This window comes from Helianthus annuus, chromosome 3, assembly GCF_002127325.2.
Source record: "Helianthus annuus cultivar XRQ/B chromosome 3, HanXRQr2.0-SUNRISE, whole genome shotgun sequence".
NCBI lineage: Eukaryota > Viridiplantae > Streptophyta > Magnoliopsida > Asterales > Asteraceae > Helianthus > Helianthus annuus.
Genome location: NC_035435.2, coordinates 111,786,153 through 111,807,233, shown reverse-complemented (window position 1 = coordinate 111,807,233; position 21,081 = coordinate 111,786,153). Strand labels below are relative to the sequence as shown.

General features: G+C 39.5%; 1 protein-coding gene across 1 annotated transcript; it reads right to left on the bottom strand.

Moving 5' to 3' along the window:
* Positions 1–19,167: 19,167 nt before the first annotated feature.
* On the bottom strand, positions 19,168–20,065 carry LOC118490353 (EG45-like domain containing protein). The gene is made up of 3 exons (XM_035987939.1): positions 19,866–20,065; positions 19,475–19,757; positions 19,168–19,375 (listed from the first exon to the last, which is right to left on the bottom strand). The coding sequence occupies exons 1-3, from the start codon at positions 19,930–19,932 to the stop codon at positions 19,369–19,371; spliced, it is 357 nt and encodes a 118-aa protein (XP_035843832.1). The 5' UTR covers positions 19,933–20,065; the 3' UTR covers positions 19,168–19,368.
* Positions 20,066–21,081: the final 1,016 nt, after the last annotated feature.

Genomic DNA, 21,081 nt, shown 5'->3' with positions numbered 1-21,081 from the left:
CTTCTTTTTGACAAACAGAATTGGCGCTCCCCATGGAGATGAACTAGGTCTAATAAAGCCTTTAGCTAGCAAATCATCTAGCTGTGTCCTTAATTCCCTCATCTCCGTTGGTGCTAATCTATATGGTGCTCTGGCCACTGGTGCAGCTCCGGGGATGATGTCAATCCTAAATTCCACCTGCATGTCTGGCGGCAAACCAGGTAGTTCCTCCGGAAAAACTTCGGGATAGTCAGAAATGATCGGTATGTCTTCGATCCTGGGCTTCTTTTCGTCAATGGTTACTCTTGCCATATAAATGACACAACCCCTACTCGTGCACCCGGATGCCTTAAGCATGGCCACACGCTCTGGCATTCCGTGTTGAGTATCTCCCTGAATAGTGAGTGGCTCACCAGATGGGGTCTTGATTACTACCTGCTTCTTGTTGCACACTATCTGGGCTTGGTTACGTGATAACCAATCCATTCCTATCACTACATCAAAGCCTGCTAGCTTAAAGGGTAACAAGGACAATGGAAAAGAGTGGTTCCTAATGGATAAGACGCATCCATCTAACACAGTCGAAACTGTTTCTATTGTTCCATCAGCTAATTCCACTTCATATTTCATACTTAGAATTTTAACAGGTAATTTCAACAGTTCACAGAACTTATTATCTACAAAGGACCTATCCGCCCCAGAGTCAAATAATACCCTTGCGTAGACATCATTTATGAGAAAAGTACCTGTTATGACATTATCGTCCTGAATAGCTTCCTTTGCATCCATGCGGAAGACTCTTGCATTAGTCTTCTTTCCCTCCTCCGTTTTCTTGGCAAGCTTCGGGCAGTTGGGTCTAATATGTCCCTTCTCATTACAATTGTAGCAGGTGGCATCCTTAAGCTTCTTGCAGTCTAATGCCTTATGATCCGGGGACTTGCAGATCCCACATAGCTTCTTCTGAGATTGGGACCTAGACTCCTGCCTGCATTTCCCAAAATGGTGCTTCCTACAAACTTTGCACCTGGGTTTTTCACCTGTCTGATGATCTCCTTTCTTGGATCCCGACCCTTTCTTGTGGTCGTCATTGCCCTTACCTTCTTTTCTGAGCGTCGCGAACCATCGTCTTCGCGTTTTCGCTTCTCGGCATCTGCGGCTCTCAGTGATCTCTATCTAACTGCGTCCTTTGTAAGGGACAGAGATATGTCAGCCACTGATCGAAAAGTAGTGGGCCGAGAGGCCTTGACGCTTGCTTTAATTTCTGGGGCCAAACCCCCAATGAAACGGGCTATCCTCTTCGGTTCAGGTGTTACAAGATAGGGAACTAGCCTTGACAAGGAATTAAAGGTTGTGAGGTAAGCCTGGCAGTCCAGGTTCTTCATCACCAGAGACAGAAAATCAGACTCTATTCCCTCAACCTCGTGCTGGGGACAGTAATTTTCCTTGATTAGGGCAACAAATTGTTCCCAAGACAAGTTGTATAGCGGTATCTTTCCGGTGGCTTGAATCAGCGACTTCCACCATTGCAGTGCATCACCTTTAAAGGACTGTGTCACGAACTTCACAATATCTCTTTCAGCACAGCCACTTATATCCACTACCATCTCCATCTCATCAAGCCAAGTCATACAGTCTACTGCCCCCTTCTCCCCAGTGAAATCCCGGGGTTTACAAGATACGAAGTATTTATACGTGCAACCCTTGGCACGTGGGGCATCATAAAGCACAATCTTCTTGGAATGATTATCATTTTCATTCGAAGAATGTCTATCATCCTCCTTCTTGGAGTCCTCCTTCTTGGATTCCTCCTTTTTAGACTTAGGTTTGACAGAAGGTGGCTTGCTGTGAGCCTCTGAATGAGTCTTAGATTTATTATGTGGTGTAGACAGGGTTTTACTGTGGGTCCCACTGTACTCACTGTACTGTCTTTCTAAAGCCTTAGTAACCGCATCATCTACCAGTGCTTTCAACTCCGCACCAGTTAACTGTATCTTTGCATTATCGTGGTTCTCCACCAGACGACTATTCACTTCATCCGACCCCGCCATGTAGCTTCAATTGCTACATATAAACAATAATGGGCAAGGTTTTTTCTAATAGTTAATACAGTATTTTATGTATTTTATTAACCATGGTTTTAAATAGCCATTGCAGGTTAAATTATTAATTAAACATAAATTCAGGGTCTGCATTATAACCCTGATTATAGTTAAGAATTAACATATAACTTAGTCACAAGGACAGTGTTAGCTTATAACCCGGATTCTTACAGAATCAAGGCATTAGGGTTTGAATCACAGTTCATTACCCTATTCTAGACAGTGAGTTGTAGACTCAAACTGTCTTTTAGTCCCTAGGACATTAATTACTACCTGTAGGTACTTCATTCTTAAGGAATGGTCATTTACTTGCAGGGAATCTTAAATTAACCCAATTTTCAATGATGGTCTATGTGACTTCTACTGGGTCACAATTTGCCCAATATGTCAACATACTTACAGATGTTAACTGAATTTGGAATCTTTTAGACAGGTTCTGCCATTTTGGCCATGTCTACAACGACACGTGGCTAGGCTTTTACCCCTTAGATTCTCTTTATAACGCAGATCAATCCTAAGTTGAGACGTTAATTATGGATCTGAATCTAATTATGGAGATACCATTTTGGCCTTGTCTTAAAAATGACATGTGGCTAGGTCTTGTCCCTTTTTAGATTTTGCCATTTTACACAAATGGTAGGTCTTCTTTTATTTTAGGAAATGTTATTGTCATTTTATTTTAAGTTTATTCATATTCTTATTTATAACAACAATCATAAAAATTTAAATGCAACATTTCATTAAATCAAGATTTAACAGTACATCATTTGCCCAAAACGGGACTTCTACAACATCATGCCCACGCAGGGGCGAAATACAACAAATAAATCAACAAACAAACCCACGCAAGGGTCAACTGAAAGACATGCCCACGCAGGGGCAGAATACTAAAAGACAAGCTCACGCAGGAGCTGAATACAGAAACATAAAGTCCACGCAGGGACTGATTACAACTAAGCAGACAAACATCAAAGGTCCTTAATGACCCCTCCTCTTAGACTTCCCTTTTAGCAAGTCTGACAAGCCCTTGAAAAAGCCTTGCCGCTCCCTGCGGTCCTCTCGAACTTCCTGTTCGACTTGGTGCAACCTCTCAAGAACCTCCTGCTGATGTTCCGGCGGAATCAGCTGTGGCTGCGGCGGCTGGTACATAGGTTGAGGAGGTGGTGGATGCTGGTACCCATAAGTCGGGTAACCAGTGGTCCATGGCCCTCCGTATGGTCCTTCAGGATGAAGAGCGTTGTAGTCCCGAGCTACTTGATATGGATCGACCTCCGCATAGCCGAAGTTGTAGTGAGTATGCGCTGGCTGCTCAAAGGGGTTATACGCTGCCGAACCAGCGTATGCAGGGATTGGGTTGTCAAAACCCAACGGAGGTGCCAAAGGTACTGAGTTGATTTCTGGAATGGGGCTTGATGGACCCCCCATTTGTGGTTCTTCCTCTTCCTCCTTAAGTGGCGGATAATGGCTGCCACTTGATGGTTGGGGTGTGCTGATGCGGACACCCCCTCGCACGGACATCCGTGCGTTCGATCTCCTCCGCCTCGGTGGCTCCGGAGGCGGTTGCTGTTCCACTGGTGGTGGTGGTGGCGGAGTAACTGCCACGAAACGAGAATCCTGAGAAGGATCCTGTTGCTGTTGCTGCTGTTGGTATGGGGACGAGTGGTGTGAGGGGGTAAAATACCAGTCGATGTTTCGGAATCTCTCCTCGTAGCTGTCTGGACCGCGATAAGGCGATCCGTGAAAAGATGATCTGTCAGAGATCTCTATCGGGTGGTTGGGCGTCCCTGTAGCAGGCTCCATAGGGTGAGTATCCTCGTCCATATCGTTATCCCCAGAGAAGTGGTCTTCCGGTCCAAGTGGGTTAAAACCCACGGGTTCTAGAAAAATGTTGGCTGGGTTGAACCGGCTCTGGAAGGTTGGGGTTGGGTCACCAAAGGAGTGGTGAGAGTTGGATCTCTGCAGAAGTATGAAAGAGGGTGGTTGCTTGTTGGGCTCATTTTCTGACTGGGGCCCAAATGAATGCTGGTAAGAAGGTGAAGAGCTGAGGGAAACTGATCGTCTCCCGGGTTCAACATAGAGCCTCCACGGCTCTTGTGGACTGGTGCTCATGGTAATGGACGGGGTACGCCGGTGCGAAGGCCCGGCTTCGTGGTCGTGACCCGTGACAGGGGCCTTGCCTAGTCCGCGAAGAAACCTTGGTGGCATATTGACCTGCATACAAGTTTTAGATAACCACAATATAATAATATAAGACCCAAAAATAAAACAAAACAGGGTTTGTCCAATGTTCTTTGTCTAGACATCGGAACTCGAAGAATGTGCAATTCGTGCACTGGGACTAAAAACAAAAGGCTAGTGTTTAATTCATTCAGTGTTGGCTCTAATACCAACTTGTCACACCCCTAATTTCCACGTGTCACCGGTGGGCCCGGTGGGGGATTATCGTGACGTAGTTGATATCGTCATAGTCAAACAACACAATTTATAATGCACAGCGGAAGCAAAGATAGATTTATTTCAACTTAATATTATTGTAATATCCAAGTATCACAAAATGTCGAAATAACATCCACAGGCAGAATCAAACGAAAAAGGAACTTCATTTCAACAGACTTCATGCATCCTAAGCTTGCGAGACTTCTATGGATGCTTAAGGAGTGACCAGCCTATTACGCGTAGTACCTACACTTAGTCTTTTTGGAAAATACGTCAGTTTACACTGGTAAATACTATTTAACTGACTCATTTTGAAAATGTTTAAAAATTGATTTAAATGCACGTGGCATAAAACTTTTTATAACTTGGGATAATTATTTGCTTAATAATCTTGTAAAAGAATTACATGTTCATTCTGCGTTCAGTAGCCCGGGTTCGTTCCGGGTTAAGGATTAATAGACACACCACTTAATATAATTCCGCCGCGAGACTTCTCTCGTACCGACGATTATACATGTTATACAGCGCTACGAGTGTACGCCTACACCCGAGTGCTAAGGTCGTGGCCATTCTTTGAATGATGCCAAGGATATCCGGGACATGGTCATTAAGCCCCCAAAGGCGTTAAACAAACAAAACAGCATTTTCAAACGGGTTCATTTGACTGCACATAACTAAGACCGGTTATGGTCAATTTCCCGACCAAGCGGTATTTTATATACCGTACCCCAAGCCCGTATAGGGAAAATAAGTTAAACGTATTTACCTGAGCAAAGTATAACCAAATATAACGAGTGCAAGTAGCTTTTACTGGGCTCCTAGATCTGGAAATTAAGGTTTTAATAACCTATTAGAATCCTAACGGGTCTTAAGCTTAGACCGGTTAGTTTTGTATAAAGATTACGGTTTTAAACGCACAATAAGGCGAAGACCGTTTTAGAATGTGGTTTTTGCCCCCAACAAGTTTGCACACTTGTTTTATATGGGTATCATAATCACATTCTGGATTTTGAGACCAAAAAGATATGGTTTGACCCGTTTCGGCTAAAATGGCCAAACTAGCCACATAAGCCGATCCGAACGCGTACAATGCGTAACGAGTAACCATAAGAGTCAAATACAAGTTTATGAAGTTAATATACTTAAAATATGTTGTGATATCAGAATGATACCTTCCATTATGCCCCAAATGATTTTTAAACCAAACTATGCCTCATAAGGGCGTTTTGGTCATTTTATAAGGTGTAAAAGAGTTAAATTAATAACCTGAGTTACAGGTCTGATTACATTAGTAAATATATTTAATTTACTAAGTTACAACAGTAGGGTATCAAAATTTGTGAAATTTATTGGCTTTAACCTTACTATGCACCGTAGGGGCATTTTGGTAATTTCACAAGTGCCTAAAAGGTCAATTCTGGAATTCTGAGTTCAAAACATTTGCCTACTGTTTAAAAATATAAAAGTATACTAATTACATCAGTAGGTTCAAACCCTTATGCTAAATAAGGTCCTAGTGCACACTTATGTGTTAAAAATGCCTAAAAAGGCGATTTGGAGCCATTTCCGGGTTTTCTGTAAAAAGCTGATATTTTTAATATTCCAGAAGGCTTAAAATAATATATTTATCATAACAAATCAGTAGAAATTGGTTTGAGGTCAAAAGGTTTTGTAAAACTCATTTTATGGCTAAAAAGGGCAAAACCGGCATAAACCGAATGAACCTTAGAATACTAAGTTATGCTCAGCCTAAAAATAAATAAAATCTTCAAGATTCCCAAAATATTATTTTATAACAGTGGGTAAAAAGTTTGGTATAAAAATTTGGGTTTTAATAGGTTATACGTAATTTACGCCAATTAATTAGTAAAGAAGCTCTTAATTACGCCATTGAGCATAACTCTTAATCTAGACCTCAAACTGACTTCAAATTTTGGGTGCAAGTTTATAAATTAGCAACTAAGGTGCCTACTCTTTTACATTTTCAAAAATCATGTTTTAAGGTCAAATGGGCATAATGGTCAACATATAAGCAATTAACGGAAACATGCATGTGAATAGGATATCTATTGAACCGGGTTGTATAAACTCAGAGAGCTATACTAATATGAAAATAGGTTCAAAAGAAGCTCTAAGGCAATCCTAATCTTGGCTTAAACGGGTCAGAACTGAAAGTCAAAGTAGAAGTCAAACTTTGCGACTTTCGGTTCCAAACCGAGCCTAAACTGAAAATTGTCGAGCTGAACATGTTGGAACATGTTCTTACATTAATTACCAAGTTATTTTAATGATCAAACAGATTGCATGTAACCTACATTGCTAATTATAAGTTAATTTGAAGTTAAGCGTTCTGTTGACTTTTTATAGTTAGCTTTGACTCGACAATTTGCATGCTTAAAGTGGGAATCTGGAAATACCCTTTTAAGGGTTTGTTACCCACGTAATTACCTACTTAAAGGTATCTTTAGTTCGTGATTTGACAGAGCATATTATAAGTAATCACGAAGTCAAACCTTAATTACGATGGTTTGACTTTTAGCTAATTAACTAAGCTAAAAGCAATTAGAGAGGTTTAAGGACACTTACAAGAGTCCTAGGAATGCTTAAGATGCCTAAGAAGATTTGTTGTAGTCCAGGAAAGCTCCAGAGATGTCTTGAACCAAAGTCCCAAGTTAGCAAGTGACAATGGTTACCATTCAAGTCCTTATATAGTGAGCCAAGAGATCCAAGATTGTGACACACAAGTCTACAATGGTTGGGGGATCATCCCAGGTGCCAGCGACCTCCTTACGGACCGTAAGCACATGGCCTTGCGGTCCGTATGCTTTTCTTATGGACCGTAAGCGTTAATCTTTACGGTCCGTAACCGACCTTGCTGTAAACTCCCAGGTACCCTCCTTACGGACCGTAAGCCTAAGGCTTTGCGGTCCGTAACCGATGGCCAGAGGACAAAATTTTGTGAGCTTTTAAGTCATAACCAAGCAATCAAGCTAACTTCCGAAATCAGTCCCTCTTTTTCAGATGTGGGACCATCTTGATCAGCCATTGCATGCCTAGCATGCTCTTACATGTTTCCCATTCAATTTCATCTCTCGAGGGTCTTGCAAAGTGACGGAGATTACCAAGAATGAGTCTTGGATTCTCATAATAGTTGGCCAAGGAAAATAATTATATTGATTCCTTTTTACAAGGATTTTATTTAACATTTTCAGTAGTAACAACCTATAATTCCAAAGTCCTTAATAAAGATACCACTTTATTTATTTGAGAGCAGCCGGTTATCATGTAAGATGATTTTCAAAAGATTTAAGGATCTTGGGATTTATAAAAAAAAAAATCGGGTCGCTCAGAGGTGTTTTAATAACATGCCGCCCTCGGGTCGTTCAGAGGTATTTTAAATACATGACGCCCTAAAAATCCTACCAAACATCTTTTATTTAATCCGGCTTTTCTGACACGTCTGTCTCTCGTGACACGTGTCTTTATTTCAATGGACAGGAATTTCCGTGGTGTTACAAGCAAACTATAGACAGTCATATGTGCAAAACAGTTAAAAGATAAGCTAAACACATGCAGACTTGCATACATACACTGCATTACAAACCAAAACTATTTAACTGTCGTACCAAGTCAAGATACGAGGATATCTTGACTTGGTCGACTCGACCAAAACGTACAAACTCGATAAACCAAAAGACCGTACATTACATTACATCATAAATGTAAAAAGAACAAGCGACAGACACAAAAACTGCATCAACAGAATCCAGAGAATTTATACCACGGATTTGGGGGTTTCGAAACAGAGTTCATCAGCATTAGATTTGGGTGTTTCGTTTTGGTGGTGGTGTCGAGGGCAGGTGGGTCGTGGTGGCGGCAGGTGGGTTGTGATGGTGATAGGATTGTTAGAGAGAGAGAGAGAAAGAGAGAGAAAGAGAGAGAAGGAGAGGCTATGTTGTATGATGTCTGCATATATATGGATACACATAATTGTAAAGATAATTGTTTTACTTATTGTTTTTTATGATTATTTATTTTAGCATTTAAGTAATGTTGATACATATTATGTGGACGCGACTCGGTTCGGTTCGACTCGGTTCGGTTCGACCCGGATAGGTTCGGCTCAAGCCCGACGTCACGACATTCCTCCGTCGTGCGCCCCAGAGTTCGACACGCGAAGCACGAAGCGCCACGAACTGGTTCCCGCCGCCACATCATCATGACATCATCATGATGATGTCATGATGATGTCATCCGTTGGCTAAACATTTCAAATCTTCAAAAGTGATTCACGTAAATCATGTGCTGGGCCAATCAAGTTAGATGATCAGATTACATGTTGGGCCAATCATGACAAAACAAAAGGCTTGGGCCTCATCTTATCAAAAGCCAAAGCCCAACCCATGCAAAACAAATATATATGACGAAATCAGGGGATTTCGGAGAAGGCTTTGGGATTTCGACTACCATTTGGGATTTCGACTACCATATGGGATTTCGACCATCATCTGATTTCGTGGATGTGTTTCACTATATAAATAGAACTGATAGAACACAGAAAAGTAGAACACACACACGAGAGAGAGAGTTTACAAAGCACATTTGTAAACGTTGATTTGTAACTGACTTTTCATAGTATTAATACAGTGGTGTTAATCGTTGAAATCTCGTGTCCATATTATCATTGCGTGTTCTATCTCGGTTTGCATCTCCGGTTGGATTCCGCACAACCGGGTGTGTTTGTACACAAGGATTAGGCGACTAGATCCTCCCCTAGCCGGACCTACAAGTGGTATCAGAGCCTTGGCTCTTCTCCTTGTTAAAACCGAGTGGTTTTTCGAGTTGTTCTTCGACTTTTAAAAGCTTATCTTTCTGAAAAACCGTGTGTTTTGCTGATTATTTTAATTAAAACCCTGTTATAAAACTTGTTTGCATGATATTCTTTGGTTTTATTAAACTTTTTAGCTGAATATTGTGTTTGAAAGATCATCGGTTTTCCAGAAAGCCATCAAGTTCATCTTCACATTCAAAGTGTTCTTGTTGTTTCACCTTTTTGATCTTAAAAGATAATTTGTCAAGTTGTTTATAGGTTGGAAATTGTGAAACTGATTAAAATATTATAATTACCTATCAAGTTGGTAATATAATTATTTTAGTTGGTAAGGTTGGACGTACAGTGTTTGTGTATTGAGAACTGCAAAATGATTAAAATATACATTGCCATGCTTGGGTTTGGTAGAATTGGGAATGATGATGTCTAATTGGAAAGAGTGAGCCGAGAGTGGGTCTGTTTGTGTCAGGGGATAGAAAGTCAAGGTGGTTGGATAATCACACAAGTAGCTGGGCTTCCAATTGGGCTCCTGGTGGAATTATAGTTGGGCTTCTGATCAGTCGCACAAAAATTCATTTGAACCGCACAAGATTAGTTTGGGTCGCACAAGATTTTATCAGTCCTTGTGGCCAAAAACACCCTGGTCATCACTATATTGCTGGACGAAAACCCCTATCATTTCCCTGATTTCGTCCAACATCATCAAACGAAAACACTTCTTTGAATTCATCAAGTCTTGGCCGAAATCACTTGCTGGTTCATTTTCACTTGTTGTTTTCATCAAGACTTCTTGGATGAAAACCCTTCTTGTTTTCATCAGATTTCATCAGCAACGAAATCACTTATTGTCCATTTCAACGAAATCACTCATTTTTTTTAACAAGAGATTTTTATTTCTTTGTTAACTGTTTGTTTGAGGTGTGTTGTTCAGGTGTTCATTCATACGTATCAAATATGAACCCGAGTTGGTGGGGTACTCCGGCTCCAGATGGGGGAAAGTATAGAAATACAAGTTCATCTCCCTCATGGTGGGGTACACCGGCTCCAGATAGTGGAAAGTACACAAATACAAGTTTATCTCCCTCATGGGCCGAATCTCCGGTGTCGACATCTTCACAAGCTAATGCAATATCAACCGGTCAATGGGCATTCGTATCGAATCAAACTCCGAGCATTCAAAGTATTCTATTAAGCCAAAGCGAAACCGGAAGTTTGAATCGACCTCCAAAGTTGATGCACTTAAATGAATATCCAGGATGGGCAGAGAGGTTCAAAACATACGTGCTTGGGCAAAATACAGAATTGTGGTTACGTTTCACCACAGATTTCGATCAAGCAATAGAGGTTGCCGCTTCATCTACTGCTACGTTTGCCGATCTTCCTGAAGATCAGAAAAAGACGTATGATCTGGAAAAGAAAGCATACGCCATTCTTACTCAGGCATTAAGCAAAGATATCTACCATCAATTTGTCAGTTTCAAGACGACCAAGAAGTTGTGGGACGCGTTGAAGACCAGAGGGGTAGGAAATGAAGCAACACGTCAACTGCGACATGATCTACTCAAGAAAGAATTCGATGGCTTCACATGTATGGATAAGGAATCGTTGGGAGACATGACAAGTCGGTTTAATCATTTGCTTACTGAGTTGAGTAATTTTGGGGTAGTAACAACTTCAGCAGAGGTGGTGAAGAAGTTTGCTGATGCGTTGCCTCCCCAATGGAATAGTTTCTTGGAGATTTTGAAGTATAACGGGGTTTTGGCTACTACAAACATCAACGACTTCGTGCAGCTTTTAGAGAACAAGGATCAGGAGGAAACCTTAAAAGCAAAAAGAGTTCCAGTGCCACAAAATCCTGAAATGTATTATGGAACTCCAAGTACCTCTTCTGCAAAGTCCATTGTACCATGCAATCCTGAAATGTATTATGGAACTCCAAGTACATCTTCTGCAAAATCCATTGTGCCATGCAAACCTGAGATGAATTATGGAACTTCCAATTCTTCGTCAATAAGACCCGGTTCACATGCTCCACTTCAAACGGCGTTTGTCACAAGCACAGATATGTATGGCAATCCAATACAAGTTCCTGTTAAGCCAGCTCCCACCACAGACTTGTATGGGAATCCACTTCCTGCTCAACAACAGGCATGTTATGGAAGTACATCATCTGCTGGTCAGCAATCTAAGCCAAATACAGTACGGCTCGACACTTCAGGCTTTTCAAAGGTCAGTGTGGAAGTAGCAAAGGAACACATGGAGCTGCTTAACACTTTAGTGAGCGCGTACTGTGGGTTAGTGGAAGGTCAGATTGGGAACATTAATCTGACACAGGAAGACTATCAGCAGATTGACAAGGAAGAGATGGACTTGATGGACATCAAGTGGGCTTTTGCTAGTGCTGTGAGGAGGGCAAAGGATTTCATGGAGAGAACGGGCAGAACCAGCTTGGAAAGCAAGAAAGACACCAAGTATGGGTTTGATAAACAAGCAGTGAAGTGCTTCAACTGTGGTGAACGGGGTCACTTCAAAAGGGAATGTACAAGGCCAGCACAACATGGGAACCAGAATCCGTTCAGAAATCAAGGCAACCAGCAGGACCAGAACAGGAACACTGAGCGCCTGTTGATACCGGTCAACAACCAAAGTCAAGCGGGATCATCAAATGCCAACCAGGCTCTTGTGGTTCAGGTAGATGAAGGTTGCGATTGGTCAATCCAGTTGAGTGGTGATGCTCCAGATAGAACAACATGTTTTGCTGAAGTTGTGAAGGAGTTAACTCACGCCAGTGGTGGAGAATCTTCCGTAAATGGTAGTGAATCTTCTGAGGATGAAGACTCTTCGGGTTATAGCAGGAGTTCAGATGAAGAATCCTCAAGTTCAGGCGATGATCATGTGGGTGAGACATCTAGTGCGTCGGCTGATGCAGATATTGATGAGCTTTTGGAGGAAGCTGCATCAGGAACTGAAAGAATATCTATCTTGGTGGATCAAGCTGCTTATTCTTCGTCTTCTCTCCATTCAGCCTTTATGGCTAATGTCGACAGTTCATCAAGTCAGGTATTTGTCGATGAACCCACTGCTATTAACTGTGATAATTGTGATAGTTTGACTGTTAAGTGTGCTGAGTTAGAGGCAAACATGTCTGAGTTGCAAGGCAAACATGATGCTTTACAAGCTAGTTTGTTTGACTTGCAAGACAAACATGTTTCTTTGAATGCCAAGTGGTTTGACTTGCAAAGCAAACACGAGGCTTTGCAAGAGAAGTATGATGTGACATTCATCCACAACCAGAAGTTAACCGTGGATCTTTCTAAGTGCACTGAAGCCAACATGTTTTATGAAAACCATGAAAAGGATTTTAAGTCGGTAATTGAGAAATTAAAGAAAGATAAAACCGAGTTAACAAAAATGGTTTCCAGAAAACAAACTGATATTAATTTGTATATATCTCGCCTTGAGATAATGCAAAAGGAGATGGCTTGTGTGAAAACCGAAAGTGAGGCGATCCAGCTTAAGCTAGACAGTTATTTGAGCTCTAATTATGTGTTGGATCACATCATTGACGTTCAGAAAGAAAAGCGGGATGTCACATGCATAGGCTACAAGAAATGTCCCCCACCAGTGAGACACAATTATGATGCAATGCCTGACGAGGAAGACAAAACTTTCTTTGAACCATCTGTCCCTCTAGATGTAAAGGAATTTGCAACAGGACTGGGATACAAGAAAGAAGCATCATCAGATTCAGATGTATCAGCAGAAACATGTGTGTCTTCTGCTGAACAGAATCAGGATCCTCCAGTCATTATTGAGGATGCTGATTCTTCTGATGATGAATCCGATGATACTAATGTAGCAAATTCTGATGCGGAAATCAAAGAGGAGGACATACCTCTTGAGAATCATATTCTATGTGATCCTCCTGCAAAACCCGCTAAGACTGTTGCAATCCAGTCCTCTTCTGCAAAAGAGTCGGAGAGTGAGAATTTGCTGTATACTTTGGTTGGTGATGATAAGATTTATTCAGACAAAGATTTTCCTATTAAAAATGTTAATCAATCTTTAATAAGTAAAGTCTTTGAAAATTCGATAAGTAAGTTTTTGGGAAAGACAGGATCACGTGTTACAGTAACACAATGTCCTCCTATCCCAAAGGCCGAAGTTCGAAGACAATCTGGCAATAAGAAATTACCAACAGTGCAAAAACAGCAAAGTCACACCAAGCCAAAAGGAAAATTACCGGCTCAAGGTCAAAAGAAGCCGAATCAAAAGAAAAACAAAAATGTGAACTTTGTGAAATCTAAGGGAACGGACAAAATCGAAACTTTTGAAAACAAATCTAACTTGGATTTTGTTAAACAATCAAAAGTACTGAAAAGAAATGAATCAAGTAGTTCAAATCCTAGTACCTCAGGATCACAATGTTCATCATCATCGGCAAGACGATCACATAATACTTCGGGGTTTGTTGAACGAAGATCATGTTTTGAATGCGGTACAATTGGACATGTCATTCGAAATTATCCATACCTTCATAAACAAAAAGGCAAAATTGATGTTCCCCGTGACCAAACTGACAGTAAGCGATCTGTTTCTGTAAAACAAGATCCCCGTCTTGTAAAAGAAAGGGAGAAGAAATAGAAACGTCTACAGGTCAAGGAAGTTGAAAAGGCGTTAAAAACAGAGGTTGTCCAAACAAAATCTGTTAAATCGGATGTTAAACAGGAAAAACAAAAACAGATTTGGAAACCAAAATCGGTAACTGTTTCAGGGGGAGCCATATCAATTCCGAATCATCGGGAAATGGATGTTACAATTCTCGATGATGACGGACGACCCAAGTCTGTGAAGGCTTGGGTTCCCCTCTCCAACTAATCTCTGAATGAGTGTGCAGGATGTTCCAGGAGGAACTATTGATAGTCTTAGGATTGTTGATAGTGGAGCGTCCATGCACAAGATTGGAGACATAAGGCTCCGAAATATGGTTATATCTAGGAAAATGTTGTTGCCATTGATGGAGAGAGAGGAGAGAAAAAGAAAAAGATGAAGGAATGTCTGATGAAAGAATGTGGTTGAATGTAGTTGAAAATTCGACAAGATGAAAAATGTGCCAAAATTTGGTCGTTATGGTTTTTGATCGGGTCAACATGAAAGATTCCAATGAAAAGTACGCGCCTGTAGCACGTCTGAAGCTTTTCGAAGATTCATGGATTTTTCTTCCACAAGAAGTTCAAATTCCACAAGATAAACGTGTAGGGTACTTTTCTCTACGGTGTGATTGAAGAAAATGTGTTTGTTGAACAAACCCACCGGGTGTGCGGATGCCTTGGCGTGGATTGAACAACCGCACATTTCTTCTCAAGAGGAAGACAAAGACCCTTCGCTGGTGCAATGTGTAAGACCAGCCGGACCCGGAGGTGTTTGATCTTGTTGCTGTGAAGAGATTTCTCAGTAGCTTCAAAAATAGGCTTTGAAATCCACACAGGATGGATATCCAGTTGGGAGAGCGCTCAGATTTCCGGCAATGCACGAAGCAGTTGCAGGATACGGTTTTGAATTTCTAATCTCTCCTATACTTGTTGATTTTTTTTAAGCTGCTTTATGAACTATTATCATCTCATACAGCACTCTTTGACCTGACACATTGATCTCGAATATCACCTTACACGTGATTGTTTCACTATGAAACTCGTCAATGTTGTCATGGTCCGCACCGCTTACCGACGTGCCAACTGATTTTTCCAAAATTCGATAAATCTTTTCTGATAAAAACTTAATTTTGGTAAACGGCATTAAGGTCAAGCAAGAGTAACACCAACATCGGAAAATCATTTTTGTAAATATCTTTGTGTTTTTAAAATTGTCTTAGTTTGTTGATTTTAGGGGGAGTAAATCAAAATTTGAAAATCCAAAAACATCGAAAAATTTAAAAACACAAAAACAATAGAAAATCAAAAATGAGTTTCCTGGCGAGCAAAAGAGAATATGACAGTACATCAGTGGTCTATCTAAACCTCTTTAAACCTTAAATGAAAAACGATAAGCAGCTCTATATAAGATGTATCGGTAGGCTCACAATCATTTTAAAGTGTGCAGGGTGATATAAATCTTAAATCGACTGAAGATCAGGTGGGAACCATTCATTGGCATATGGTCTTAGTACCGAAATTTCGTTTGATAGATTGCCGAGGTTCTGAGATATTCGGTCTTTATGCTGCTTATCATCTGGGTATCATGGTTGTATCTTATACCGAAAAATAACGGGGACGCAAGTCTAGATCTTCCATGATACTATACATACGTGTACATACTGCATTCGACCTCAATAAGTGATAAACAATCACATGTCCAAACAAATAAGTGATAATATATCACATTTATCCGGGAGTCAAGTTCGTCTCTCTGCTGTACGAAAGTACTGACCTGTTCACGGACTTGCTCCTGTGCCCTCATGCATATGAAAATCAAGTTCCTCATCATTAAGTGATTATATCACATAGGGCTTGTTTTCAATCAAAATAAGTGAGAATCTCACATCATATACGGTCAAACAGATGATAAATGGTATACTCACCAGTAAGATGAACTCTCGTGCATACCTTGATACGGGAATGTGTCGTGATGTGGATGAACACCGATCGATAAGTATAAATCATACCTTAACGTATCCCCTCGCCATGATTACATATGATAAGTTGAGCTTATGTGGACAACAATACCGATGATTGTTATAGAATGCTTATCTAAATGTTAATTAATTGAACAACAAGAGCGTTTTGGCATGACCGTACACTGATATGATTCTCTTACCCTCGAAACTCGCAAAAAGAATGTTTGTATATATTTACTTTTCTTAGTTTCTGCAACTCTGTATATATTTATTTACTGTTTTCAGTCTTTAAGTTTGAAATATTCAAAATACCAAAAAGATTTTAGGTGTGTTTTAATATAAACTTTATAAAAGTCAAAAAGATTTTATTTCTGCTTTAGTTTTGATTAACCGATGTTGGAACTCAAGTCTTCGTTGCCTGAAATCTGATGAAAACCAAAACGACTGATTCTTCATAAACGGTCAAAATTTGCAAGTTTTGAAAGTTAAAAACCTAAAATTGATAAATTTGTTAAACTTTCAAACTGTCGGACGGTGATTGATTGAACAATGGTCACATGTGTGTCGTTTGCTTATGATATTCCAAGCAGTTGTTCTCATTACGCGTTTAGATTTCTTGCATGTGCAGATTCTAAAGGCAAGGAGAACATGGTCGATGACAAGCTTCGGAATGAAGACACGACGTGAAAGGCACTCAAAAGATAAAGATGATTGAGTTGCCGCTAACCAGCATCAACACCACAAGGATCTCAAGTACTGAAGATCAAGTCATTCACGAGCATAACTCAAGGGGGAGCTTATGTTAAGGGGGAGTTTGTTAACACACTTCCTACATGAAAAAGGGAGTTTGTTGATACACTTTCTGCTTTGAAGACGTGAAGACTTTGAAGATCCTCCGACATGGAAGACATGGAAGTTGAACCTCACGAGTAGCGTCCAAGGGGGAGTTTGTTGATACATATTATGTGGACGCGACTCGGTTCGGTTCGACTCGGTTCGGTTCGACCCGGATAGGTTCGGCTCAAGCCCGACGTCACGACATTCCTCCGTCGTGCGCCCCAGAGTTCGACACGCGAAGCACGAAGCGCCACGAACTGGTTCCCGCCGCCACATCATCATGACATCATCATGATGATGTCATGATGATGTCATCAGTTGGCTAAACATTTCAAATCTTCAAAAGTGATTCACGTAAATCATGTGCTGGGCCAATCAAGTTAGATGATCAGATTACATGTTGGGCCAATCATGACAAAACAAAAGGCTTGGGCCTCATCTTATCAAAAGCCAAAGCCCAACCCATGCAAAACAAATATATATGACGAAATCAGGGGATTTCGGAGAAGGCTTTGGGATTTCGACTACCATTTGGGATTTCGACTACCATTTGGGATTTCGACTACCATATGGGATTTCGACCATCATCTGATTTCGTGGATGTGTTTCACTATATAAATAGAACTGATAGAACACAGAAAAGTAGAACACACACACGAGAGAGAGAGAGTTTACAGAGCACATTTGTAAACGTTGATTTGTAACTGACTTTTCATAGTATTAATACAGTGGTGTTAATCGTTGAAATCTCGTGTCCATATTATCATTGCGTGTTCTATCTCGGTTTGCATCTCCGGTTGGATTCCGTACAACCGGGTGTGTTTGTACACAAGGATTAGGCGACTAGATCCTCCCCTAGCCGGACCTACAAGTAAAATGACCAAAATACCCCTTATGTGGTGTCCACTTGGTCAGATTTAACCATAAAAACTAACTGAGTTAGGGCTAAAGGATGTAACATGTAAGGGTTTGCAAATATCGAGTACGTTTTTTGTATTTTTTGAAGACAAAGAACAAACTTTGCAATAAATGACATACATAAAGGACGAGTTTTATAATTTACTCTTTTATAAATAAAAACACCTATTTAGTTTGTTGTGCCAGTTTATCTACACCCTTTTTAAATATTTAGTTTGTTTTTATTTACAGAAAATAGGAAATTATTTTTAAAGTTTTTTCTAATAAGAAAACACATTACCCACAAAAAAAATTCGTCATAAATTTGCCGCAAAAACACCTCGGGACACCCTATATAGAGAAACATTTGTTGCATGTTCCATTGATGATATTCACGTACGAGCTAGTATAGCAAGGTCTGTCGTTATTACCTATAATACCCTGTTAATCTGTTGATAATCCGTTGGTAAACTCTTCACCTGAAAAAAAAAAAAAAAAAATCCTATGTTTGTAGTGTCTTCTAAACCGACACGAAGTAACTTTTAGTTTTACCAAAGTTTCGCATTATAATTAAGTTGATAGTATTTTATTTTGCTTATATAATATATGAACGCTACAAGTTACATACAATGGATATGTATATTATAGTTTGGTAAACATGTCGTTATAGCTAGTAAAGACGAAGTCAGCAATTTTTTTCCAACTTAATCGGGTTTTATTTCAATATAAAATTTTTTGTTACTATAAGGAGAAACAGTGTCTGATTTTATCTTAAAAACAAGGTTATATTCATTAAAAGACTAGGTTTCACAACCTAGTTATACTATCTTTTAATTGGATTTAATTTCCTGGTTATATTACCCTCTTCTAGATGTAAGTTGTGGATAAATCACATAAAATGTTTTTCAATATATCTCGTAGATTATAACAATGCACGATACCAACCTTTTGAGTTTCTTCTGTCTTATAATTAGAGTGCAAAATCAGTTGTATAATTAAGTTCCTTTCACGATTAGCTTATGGAAAAGTATCCATTATTTAAGTTTGGGTGAGGTCACATTTAACGTTTGTAAATATTAGGCATTATGTTATAAATGAGGTGTTTCAATCATGAGTCAGGAACATTTAATAAGTTATATTTGTGTCTTTGTTTCACGGATTGGAATTGCGGGATAGAATTATTCATTTCTTATGTTGTTTGATTACAAAAGAAGGAACTGAAATTGAACAATATAACATAGGGTATGAAATCTATATTCGAATTCAGATTTCATTCCATTCTATGAAACGAACACACCTACATTTCAAAGCAAATTTCAATTCCAATGCAAACAAATTTCATTACATTCCATGAAACGAATGCTATCTGGCGGATTGTGATTGAAACTAACAAACAACATAAGTCTAACAGTTTAGTTACTATCCATTTACATGGCACAAGTAGGATCATGTTTTCATCAGTTTGTCATACAAGGTGGAGGTCAAGATTTATTTTTAAGAAGATGCACCTTTGATTCATGATGTAACAACTAACGTACAACAAAACAAAGAGATACACTAAACATCAAAACAAAATGACAATTAGAAGTTGAAATGAATGGAAATGCCTCTAAATCCCAGTCAGTAGAGTTATTAAAGATCTTTGAATCGACTGCAACTGCAGTGATACTTCTTCCTCACACCCTGGTGCACACAAAATATGAACAAATTGTTGTGAAAAAGGAATTTTGAGCTATTGATCAAAAGAAAAGGGAGTCAGTGAATAGTTAATTGATCACGTACTCTTGGTAAGAGATTTTGATTCCTCCAGCTCTTGGATCCGCCATGATAGAAAAAGCTTCGTGTGACAAGTCAAGGTCGACCTTGCAGCCAGGTGGCGGGCAAAAATCGGTGATCATTACGTTCACTGTGGGGGTGTCAGTACAAGGGTGTGGTACGCCTTGGTTGGTTGCACCTGTGCAAGTCACTTGAAAGTTTTTCCCGCAGGCAGCTCCACCTTGCCATAAATCTTGGTTCGCAGCTGCTATCATAACTCCTTGATCTTGGAACCCAAAACAAGCTGATGCTGTAATCACAAAATAAACTTGTTATGATCACTAAATAAGAGGTTGATACCTTCTATAATATTTATTATATATGTATGTGTGTGCGCATGATTGTGTATATGGATTACGCAGGTATGGAGGATCATTGATGGTTCCAATCCCACTTTCAGACGACCCAAAACTTAAAAGGCTCATAACCACAAGAATGCAAGCTTATATTCTTATGGATGCCATTGAAGTTAAAAGGTTATAACTACTGTGTTAAAAGTATGGTATTACGTAAATGCTTAGAGAGAGCTATAGACTATAGAGACTAAGCTTGTGTGATGATTTTGAGTGGAAGAGATGGTTATTTCTACTAGACTAGTGCATCTCATATCAAGTTGATTATTGGAATAAAATCTCAAAAAAAAAAAAAAAAGCCCTTACGGCAAGTGGGTACATTGTATCTTGCAAAGATATATTATATAAAGAGCCAAAGAGAGAGAAGATTTTTAATAATTTGTATTTGACATTTGCAAGAAAGGAAACAAATAAACTGCAGGCCTATCAAAAGATATGCAAACAATGTAATCAGTTTACGCAAGAATTTGTTCCTTTGTCCTGAAAACTACAAAAAAATTTCCTTTTTGTATTTCCAGAGATTTATCAGATTAAAAGCTTATTATGTTTCAAACAATGTAACACAAGAAGTCGCCTCCTAGAAGCCAGTCATGTTTCAAAAACCTACTATAAAAGCTTATCAATCTCCCCGACTGCCTTGGAAAAAAAAAATATTATGGTATGCATCTGTAATACGGACTACTATACTTAATTTTTCTTACACTTTTGCAACGGTAATTACTTTTCTGGGCTGCCAAATTGTTTCATATAGTTTCAATTGTACCGAAATTAATACTATATATTGTCTTGTAGAGCAATATGGTACCCTCACTATCAGATATTCCAAACATGATCGATGATACTCAAAGCTAGGGGCGTCCATCGATCTTGTCCGGTTGATAGGTTTCAGGATTGTGGGTTGAATTTTTCAACCATATAACCCAACCCATATTTTTATATGTACTCATGTCATGTCATATCGTACCCACTTAAAATCGTTTTGTGTTTCATGGTTGACCGGTTTGTTGTTCATTTGTAAATGAGTAATGCCTAATTACTTAGTAACACTTTAAACAATTACTGCAACTCAAACGAAACCTTTTATTGCATTTGATGTCATTTTAATTGTTTTTCCAATATGTACCTGACGAAGAGAAAACCCTATATTTTGTAAACCGTCAGTTAGTAACACTTTAAACAGTTATAGTATTTTATTTTGCGTATATAATATATGAACGCTAC

What these genes read in the sequence shown, in the direction of transcription:
- LOC118490353 (XM_035987939.1), bottom strand. Translation starts at nt 19,932, where the DNA reads ATGAGCCTTTTAAGTTTTGGGTCGTCTGAAAGTGGGATTGGAACCATC. An exon ending in CAATGATCCTCCATACCTGC is followed by an intron (nt 19,758 to 19,865) that starts GTAATCCATATA and finishes TTGTGATTACAG; the next exon opens with CATCAGCTTGTTTTGGGTTC.